Source organism: Helianthus annuus, chromosome 9, assembly GCF_002127325.2.
Source record: "Helianthus annuus cultivar XRQ/B chromosome 9, HanXRQr2.0-SUNRISE, whole genome shotgun sequence".
NCBI classification, from domain to species: Eukaryota; Viridiplantae; Streptophyta; class Magnoliopsida; order Asterales; family Asteraceae; genus Helianthus; species Helianthus annuus.
The window spans coordinates 71,254,199-71,264,619 of NC_035441.2; the positions used below are offsets into that span (position 1 = coordinate 71,254,199).

Consider the following 10,421-nt stretch of genomic DNA (forward strand, 5'->3'; position numbering starts at 1 on the left):
AGACATGATCAAAAACAAAGTCAAACATACTCCTCCTGATTGGGCAAAGTACAAGAAGAATGTACCTGATAAAAAGGTAGAGCTGAGGAGAATGAAAGAGGAATAATTGCTGCTGATTATGGGTCTGAAAATCAAGTGATGAGATGGAGAGAAGATAAAGTCAGGGCCACCTACAAAAGATTGGAGGAACTAAGGAAGAAAGATCCAAAAGTTCCACAAAAACCTGACTACTCTGAAGCAGAGGTCTCAACAAGACCACCCAAGCTGCAAATCAAGAGAGCCACTGTTCCAACTGGTGCTGCTATCTATAAAAGAAGGCAAAAAAAACAGTTGGATGCTGAAACAGTGAAAGAATTAATGGCAGGTGATGACCTTGTAAAAGAGGGCATTAAGAGGATGATAGTAGAAACTCTTGGATTGGATCAACCTGCAAGCACTGCTCAGTCAGTCATCAATAGGCCAACATCACCAAACTCCTCATTCAATAAAAATCTCCCAAGAAACCCACCAGACTCAAAGGTACTAAAGTGGAAAACTGACAAACAGACCCACGTACTGACAGTGATCAAGTCTAGTGGAGAAGTGAAGAAAATAACAAAGGAATAAGCACTTGGCCTAAGTCTTGAAGATAGGATCTCCTTGATCTTCCACTGAAAAGGGATGAAGATGATACAGATGCCTTAGACTTTGAGTTACAACTCAAAGGGCAGATAAGGGAACTGTTGATGAGGCAATAAAGATCTACATATAATGAAGGGTTTTGGCATTATCTGTTCCAGGGGGAGATTGTTGGGATTGAACCCTATCAAAGGAATAGATAATTAAAGCCAAAATTGGATCAGGGCAGTGGATCCAGAATAAGCAGATGTTATGTATTCAAGTCTCTCCCCTTGAAAGTGATTACAACATCTGATGACCTCCAATTTACTAATCGTTACAATTGCTGACCTACAACTACTGATCAAGTCAAAGACTGATGAAGACTAAAGCCCTGTTGTTCAATCTACTGCTATGAGTCAAGCCCTGTTGGATATGTCAAGTACTGCTGGGTTCACATCAGTGGAAGGATTCAGCAGCAGTTTAGTTTGTTTCATATAATGTATTGTATAACAGTTGTTAGCACAACAGTACTTGTATAGATCAGTTGTTAGAGTTTGTTAGGAGGTTAGATGTCACTTTCATGGTGACGTCAGAAAAGATGCCTCAGTGGTTTGTCCGTGCCTATAAATAGAACAGTACTCTGTACTGTTCTATTAGCTCTTCACCATCTTTCTTCCTGTACGAACAAATCATTATGAGCTTAGGCTGAGGGGGAGTTTGTTACATACGTGCAATTGTAATCGTTGTTGAAATAAATTCAATCATTCGGTTCTTTGTTGAAAATGTGTGTTGAAAGCAATTCTCCTGTTTGATTGTGTAAAGTTTGCTTCCACTTATATTCCGCTGCACTACTTGTTCATTGTTCATCTTAATTCAAACATAAAACACATTCAAAACCAAACTCAGATCCTAACAAATGAAGTTAGGGGTGCTGTAGTCCTTGAGAAATTTTCAATAAAACGCCTGTAATATCCTGCTAGACACAAAAAAGCTGTGAATCTCTGTGGGCGCCTTCGGCTCTTGCCAATTCATGATGGCTTCAATCTTAGCGGGATCCACCTGGATACCACGCTCGCTAACCACATGTCGAAGAAATTCGACTTCACGAGGCCAAAACTCGCATTTTGAAAACTTGGCATAGAGCTTGTCTTGCTGAAGAAGTTTAAGAATACATCGAAGGTGCTTTTCATGATCAGTCTGGTTCTTTGAATAAATAAAAATGTCATCAATGAAGATGATGACAAACTTGTCCAAATAAGGCTTGCAAACGCGATTCATGAGATCCATTAATGCTGCTGGTGCATTAGTGAGCCTGAAAGGCATCACTAAGAACTCGTAGTGACCATAACGAGTTTTGAATGCAGTCTTATGCACATCTTCATCTCTGACCTTTAGCTGATGGTAACCTGACCTCAAATCAATCTTGGAGAAATAACTAGCCCCTTACAGTTGATCGAACAGATCATCGATCTTGGGCAATGGATATCTATTCTTGATTGTAACCTTGTTTAGCTTGCGATAATCAATGTATAGACGCATCGAGCCATCCTTCTTCTTCACAAATAGAATCAGCGCTTCCCAAGGGGACGAGCTAGGATGAATAAAACCTTTTGCCAACAAATCATCTAGCTGAGTCCTCAACTCTTTCATTTTAGTTGGTGCTAACCGATAAGGTGCTCTTGCAATTGGTGCTGCTCCAGGAATAATGTCAATTCTAAACTCCACTTGCCTATCTGGTGGTAAACCAGGTAGTTCTTCAGGGAATACTTCTGGATATTCGGAAATAACAGGGATGTCTTCAACCTTGGCCTTTGGTTCATCAATAGTTACCTGTGCCATGTAAATGATACAACCCTTCTTCAGACATCTTGACGCCTTAAGCATAGACGCTTTCCTAGGCAACCCATACTGAGTATCTCCTTGTATGGTAAGTGGCTCACCATACGGAGTCTTGATAACCACTTGTTTCTTGTCACAAACAATCTGGGCTTGGTTATGAGATAACCAATCCATGCCAATTACTATGTCGAAACCAGCTAATTTCAAAGGAAGCAAAGATAACGGAAAGGAGTGGTTCCTAATGGATATAAAACATCCATCTAACATAGTTGAAGTAGTTTCTATGGTACCATCGGCCAGTTCTACTTCATATTTTATGCTTAGGGTTTTAACAGGTAGATTTAATAACTTACAAAATTTATCATCGACAAACGACTTATCTGCACCCGAATCAAATAATACCCTTGCATAAACATCATTGATAAGAAAGGTACCTGTTATTACGTTGTCATTCTGAATCGCTTCTTGAGCGTTCATCTGAAAGACCCGAGCATTGGTCTTTTTACCTTCTTCAGGTTTCTTGGCATACTTTGGGAAGTTAGACTTGATATGCCCCTTCTCGTTACAGTTGTAACAAGTCGCATCCTTTATCGTCTTACAGTCCAACGTCTTATGCTCACTAGATTTGCAGATCCCGCAAGCCCTAGGCTGCGATTGGGATTTCGATTCATACCTGCACTTTCCCATATGGCACTTCTTGCAGGTCTTGCATTTGGGCTTCTCATCCGACTGTTGGCCATCTTTTCTGAATCCCGAACTCTTCTTGTGATTTGAATTCCCTTTACACTTCTTATCTGAACGATGTGAGTTATCATCCTCATGTTTCCTCTTCCCCTCATCAGAATGCCTAAGCGATCTCTGCCTGACCGCATCAAGGGTAAGAGATAATGACAAATTAGCTACAGATCTAAAGGTAGTAGGTCGAGATGCTTTCACACTAACTTTGATCTCCGGGGCTAAACCCCCAATGAAACGGGCTATACGTTTTGGTTCCAGTGTCACCAAGTAAGGAACCAATCGAGACATGGTGTTAAAACTCGTGAGATATGCCTGACAGTCCAAGTTCTTCATAACCAATGTCAGAAAGTCAGTCTCGATCTTCTCAACCTCATGTTGAGGACAAAAATTCTCTTTGATCAAAGCAACAAACTGAGCCCATGTTAAGTTGTATAACGGAATCTTTTCAGTAGCTTGGATTAAGGACCTCCACCAAGCTAGAGCTTCTCCCTTGAACGATTGTGAAACATATATCTTGCTCTGCACACCCACTAATATCAACTACCATATCCATCTCATCTAGCCACGTCATGAAATCAAGGGCTCCTTTTTCCCCAATGAAATCCCTGGGCTTGCAAGAGATGAAATACTTATAAGAATAGGTTTTTGCTCGTGGCTCCTTATCAAATACAATCTTCTTAGACGGAACGCTATGCTGATTTGAAGAGTGTTGGCCATCATCCTTCTTTGACTCGTGAGTTTTAGATGGTGGCTTACTATGAGCCACAGAGTGAGTCTTAGGGTGTGATTTAGAATGAGGTACCGATAGGGTCTTGCTCCGAGTACCACTTGATTCATTAAACTGCCTATCCATGGCCTTGGTAACAACATTATGAATCAATGGTTAAAGTTCTGCACCAGTTACGTTGATTCTGGTAGCATCATGATTCTCCCTCGGATGACTGTTGACTTCTTCTGATTCTGCCATGTAGCTTGATTGCTACATAAAATGATGACAATGATTTATTTAGAAGTCTATAGCAGTATTGTCCTTCTTGATGATTTATTAACCATGGTATTAATAAATCATAATGGTTAATTTATTAAACATATTCATTTAGGATTTTCATCATAATTATCCTTAGTTATAATTTATTAATATATTATAATGCCATAAAAGGCCAAGTCACAAGGATAAATTTTAAATTACAAGCCATTATCTTATAGGATAAAGGCATTAAGCTTTGAACCTAGTTCATCACCTTTCCTTGACAGAGAGTCGTAGACTACCACTGTCTTTAGTCTCAAAGGACATTAATTATAGCCGTAGGTACTTCATCACTAATGGATGATTATATAATAATAGAGAAAAGAAATTGGAAGAATCTAATATTAGGATGACTTATGCGATTTTATCGAATCACATTTGCCAGGAGTGTTAACATGTTTTCAGATGTTAACAAGGATTTGAATCTTAATAAGGAGTTACCATCATGGCCCTGTCTTTAAAATGACATATGGACTAGGTTTTGCCTTTAAGATTTTCTTTAATATTTAATGGCAGATTATTTAAAAAAGGAATGATATTTTTAATTTATTTCATATATTATATTTATGCATATAATGACAAAATGAAATTTTAAATTCAAACATTCCACTAAAATTTAAAAGAGTACATAATTGCCCTAAATGGGACTTTATACAGAAATAATTTGCCCATACAAGGGCTAAAATGATAATACGAGTCCTCGCGGGGACTAGGTACATAAATAGATAAATGTCCACATAGGGACTTAATTGAAATTTAAAATACAAAACAAACAAATAAGGAATTTCAATAATCCCTTCTGCTCTTCCCCTTGATCAAATTAGCCAAACCCTTAAGTAGACCCCGACGGCTCCTACGCTCCCTCTGAACATCCTGCTCCACCTGATTCAGCCTTTGAAGAATCTCCTGCTGCTGCAGTGGTTGGACAAGTGGTTGATGCGGCTGCTGCTGCGGCTGAGGCTGAAGAGGTGGGGGGTATTGATACCCATAAGCTGGGTATCCAATCTGGTAGGAAGCTCCGTAGGCCCTTCAGGATGAAGAGCATTGTAGTTCGCCGCTACAAGATATGGGTCAACATTGGGGGCGTTGTAGTAGTTGTAGCAAGTATGGGCTGACTGCTCAAAAGGGTTATACACCGCTGCACCAGCGTATGAAGGTATCGGGTTATTATAACCCATATGTGATGGTGGTGGTGCGACTGGCGCAGATTCCACCTCGGAAACTGGGTTCGAAGGCCCACCCATCTGCGGGTCTTCATATAGTGGCGGGTAGTGGCTGCCACTTGAGTGTTGAGGGGTGCTGAAGTGGAATCCCCCTCGCACGGACATCCGTGCTCTTGATCTTCTCCGCCTTGGTGGCTTCGGAGGCGGTTGCTGCTCTGGCGGTGGCGGTGGCGTAACCGCCTGGAAGTGTGAATCCTCGGAGGGATCCTGTTGCTGCTGTGGAGGTGCTGGGTTAAAAGGGGGGAGTGAACTCCCAAGGGTACGAGGCAAACCTTGCTTCATAGCTGTCTGGACCTCGGTATGGTGAACCGTGAAAGGACGATCCATCTGAAATCTCTATGGGATGCGTGGGCGTCCCAGATGGTGGCTCGGCAGGATCTGTATCTTCATCCATATCCATGTTTTGATCACCGGAATAATGATCTTCTGGACCCAATGGGTTAAAACCCACTGGTTCTTGTACCTGGTTTGCCGGGTTGAACCGGCTCTAGAAATACGGCGTCGGGTCTTGGAAGGCGCGGTGTGAACCCGACCGCTGCAATGGAAGGTAGGAATGGCGTGAATGGTCGGACTCGGTGGAGTCCAAAAGAATCATGGTACGAAGGTGAGGAGCTAAGCGAGACAGAACGCCTCGCAGGCTCTAAGTATGTCCTCCAGTCTTCCTGGGGGCTAGTGCTCATCGTTACCGAAGGTGTTCGCCGGTGTGAAGGTCCGGCCTCATGATCATGGATCGTGAAGATTGGGGCCTTTCCGCCTCTTCCTCTACCTCGGACACGGGGTGGCATCTTTCAGTTCCTGTCAAAACAAACATAGGAAACAACAAAGGAAAACAATAAAGGACAAAATAAAAGATTAAGATTGGTCCTAAGTCCTTTGCCTAGACTCGGAAGTCAAGTAATGTGCAACTGTGTCATTGAGATTAAACACAAAAGGCTAGTGTTTAATTCCCTCAATGTTGGCTCTGATACCAACCTGTCACACCCCGATATTGCCACGTATTACCGGTGAGCCTGGTGGGGAGTATCGTGACGTAGTTGATATCATCATAGTCAATTTATCACAGTTCAATGCACAGCGGAAGTCTAAAAGTAATAATATTACAAACCGAATGAAAGTAACATAAGTATCACAAACGGAATGTATAAGGATCCACAGGCGGATCAAAACAAAAGAAGATATTGTTCAACAGATTTTAAAGTGATAAAGCTTGCATAATTCTTTATTTAATTCACTCAGGAGTAGCCAGCCTATTCCGCCTAGTACCTACACTTAACCTTTTTGGAAAAAATACGTCTGTTTACACTGGTAAATATAATTAACTGACTCTTTTTGAAAAGTGTTTATAAAATTGATTTGAATACACAAGGCACAAACAATCTTTAATAACTTGGGATAATTATTTAAAAATAATCTTGTAAAAGAATTATATGTTTGTTATACGTTTAGTAGCCCGGGTTGAATACCGGGTTAAAGATTAATAGACACACCACATAATATAACCCACGGCGAGTTATTCTTGAACAGGCGGGTTCATTATTTTACATACACACCGGCAGGTGTATGCCTACACCCCATGCTTAAGTCATGGCTGCTTCAATTAATGAGCCGAGGATATCCAGGACATGGTCATTAACCCCCCCCAAAGGCTTAGATCAAACAAAACAGATTAAACGGGTTATCTCATTAATTTAACCTTCATATGATTAAAAATTCAATACCCGACCAAGCGGTATTTTATATACCGTACCCCAAGCCCGTATAAGGGAAAATAAGTTAAAAGTATTTACCTGAGCAAATATGTATATCAATCAGCAAGTGCAAATATCTTTTACTGGGCTCCTAAATTTGGAATGAAGGTTTTAATAACCTATTAGCTTCCTAACGGGTCTTACTTAAGTTTAAACTTAGACCTGTTAGTTTTAAAGAAAGGTATACGGTTCAAAACGCAAGATTAAGCGAAGACCGGATTAGAATGTGATTTAGACCCGACAAGTATGAAGACTTGTATAATTTGTGTAAACTAAACACATTCTGGATTTTGAGGCAAAAATGATAAGGTTTGACCCGTTTCGGTCAATTTATGCAAACTACTCACATAAACCGTACCGAACGCGAAAATGCATAACGGGTAACCAAATGAGTTATGAACAGATTTCCTAAGTTAATATGCCTTAAATATGTTGTGATATCAGTAGGATACCTTCCATTATGCCCAAAACGGATTTAAAATCAATTTATGCCCCGTAGGGGTATTTTGGTCATTTTAAAGATTATAAAATAGATTAAATATTAATCTGAGGTTCTAGTCTAAAATGATCAGTAAAAATATTTATTTTTTTCTTGTCATATCAGTAGGGTATTGCATGTATGTGAAATTTATCATTTATAACCAAACTATGCACCGTAGGGGCATTTTGGTCATTTCACATAAGCATTAAAGGTTAAATTTGGAAATCTGAGTTAAAAACTTTTACATACTGTTAAAGTATAAAAATTTACTGAAAACATCAGTAGATATTAAGTCTTATATGTTAAAAATAGTTTTAATCCATACAATGCGTTTAAAACGCGTAAAAAGTCGGTTTTAAGCGATTTTCGGGTTATTTAAGGAAAGCTGAGATTTTTATCAGTCCAGAAGGCATAAAATGTTTTATTTAGCATATAAAATCAGTAGCAAAAGGTTTGGTATAAAAATGTTATGTAAAACTCATTTTATTAGCAAAAAGGGTATAACCGTCAATTACCGAATCAAAGCAAGAACCCTATGTTATGATCAGTTTAAAAATAAATAAAAATCTTCAAAAATCCCAAAATATTATATTACATCACTGGGTAAAAGGTTTGGTGTCAAAATTAAAGTTTAAATAGGCTTTATGCCAAATATGCCGTTTAATTAATAAAAAGCTTTCAAGTTACGATATTGAGCATAACTCCTAATTTAGACCTCAAACTGATGTCAAATATTTAGGACAAGTTTATAAATCTGTAATAAAGGTTTTTGTCCTCTCACATTTTGAAAAATCTCGTTTTATAGTCAAAAGGGCATAATGGTCAACATTTAAGCAATTAACGGAAACATGCAAATGAATCAGATAAATAAGGAACCATGTAGTATAACCTCAGAGGGTTTTACTAACCTATAATATGGTCCTAAAGAAACCTTATGGCATATCTAAACTATGCTAAATCGGGTCAGAACTGAAAGTCAAAGCAAAAGTCTACTTTTGCGACTTTTGGTTCCGTACCGAACCTAACCTCAGAATTGTCGGGTTGAACATGCTTAGACATGTTCTTACATTATTTACCAAGTTATTTTAGTGTTAAAACAGGTTCCATATCTTCTACATTACTAGTTATGAATTTATTTTCAAAAATAGCTTCTGTTGACTTTATAATATTAAGTTTGACCTAACAATTGACCAAGTTAGAGTGATAATCAGGGGGTGCCCTTTTAAGGGTTTATTACCCACATAATTACCACTCATAGCCACTTACAATTCGAAAAATGACTAGACCATTAGTGATTAATCACTAAGTCAAAACGTAATTACGACGACTTTGACTTCTGGCTATTAGACTAACAAAACTTGAACTAAAGAAGCTAAGAATGCTTACAAAGGCTCTTAGCACGAATTAGGAACTTGAGGAAACTTGCTTGAGCTCCAGCAAGTTCCAGATATGAGAGTTGTGAATATATTTTGAATTGTGCAAATGAATTAGTAAACAATGAGTCTCGATCTTCTCAACCTCATGTTGAGGACAAAAATTCTCTTTGATCAAAGCAACAAACTGAGCCCATGTTAAGTTGTATAACGGAATCTTTCCAGTAGCTTGGATTAAGGACCTCCACCAAGCTAGAGCTTCTCCCTTGAACGATTGTGAAACATATATCTTGCTCTGCACACCCACTAATATCAACTACCATATCCATCTCATCTAGCCACGTCATGAAATCAATGGCTCCTTTTTCCCCAGTGAAATCCCTGGGCTTGCAGGAGATGAAATACTTATAAGAACAGGTTTTTGTTCGTGGCTCCTTATCAAATACAATCTTCTTAGACGGAACGCTATGCTGATTTGAAGAGTGCTGGCCATCATCCTTCTTTGACTCGTGAATTTTAGATGGTGGCTTACTATGAGCCACAGAGTGAGTCTTAGGGTGTGATTTAGAATGAGGTACTGATAGGGTCTTGCTCCGAGTACCACTTGATTCATTAAACTGCCTATCCATGGCCTTGCTAACAACATTATGAATCAATGGTTGAAGTTCCACACCAGTTACGTTGATTCTGGTAGCATCATGATTCTCCCTCGGATGACTGTTGACTTCTTCTGATTCTGCCATGTAGCTTGATTGCTACATAAAATGATGACAATGATTTAATTAGAAGTCTATAGCAGTATTGTCCTTCTTGATGATTTATTAACCATGGTATTAATAAACCATATTGGTTAATTTATTAAACATATTCATTTAGGATTTTCATCATAATTATCCTTAGTTATAATTTATTAATATATTATAATGCCATAAAAGGCCAAGTCACAAGGACAAATTTTAAATTACAAGCCATGATCTTATAGGATCAAGGCATTAAGGTTTGAACGTAGTTCATCACCTTTCCTTGACAGAGAGTCGTAGACTACCACTTTCTTTAGTCTCAAAGGACATTAATTATGGCTCGTAGGCACTTCATCACTAATGGATGATTATATAATAATAGAGAAAAGAAATTGGAAGAATCCAATATAAGGATGACTTATGCGATTTTATCGAATCACATTTGCCAGGAGTGTTAACATGTTTTCGGATGTTAACAAGGATTTGAATCTTAATAAGGAGTTACCATCATGGCCCTGACTTTAAAATGGCATATGGACTAGGTTTTGCCTTTAAGATTTTCTTTAATATTTAATGGCAAATTATTTACAAAAGGAATGATATTTTTAATTTATTTCATATATTATATTTATGCATATAATGACAAAATGAA

General features: G+C 38.6%; 1 protein-coding gene across 1 annotated transcript; it reads right to left on the minus strand.

Moving 5' to 3' along the window:
- Positions 1 to 227: 227 nt before the first annotated feature.
- LOC110943317 lies at positions 228 to 3,465 on the minus strand. Its single transcript, XM_022185068.1, has 2 exons — positions 2,884 to 3,465; positions 228 to 305 (listed from the first exon to the last, which is right to left on the minus strand). Exons 1-2 carry the CDS (start codon positions 3,463 to 3,465, stop codon positions 228 to 230), a joined length of 660 nt encoding a protein of 219 aa, XP_022040760.1.
- Positions 3,466 to 10,421: the final 6,956 nt, after the last annotated feature.

Excerpts from the sequence above, each read along its gene's own strand:
- LOC110943317 (XM_022185068.1), bottom strand. The coding sequence starts at position 3,465 with ATGTCTCGATTGGTTCCTTACTTGGTGACACTGGAACCAAAACGTATA. Across the intron at positions 306-2,883 it reads AAGCGATTCAGAATGACAAC|ATAGCAGCACCAGTTGGAAC; the intron begins GTAATAACAGGT and ends CTTCTTTTATAG.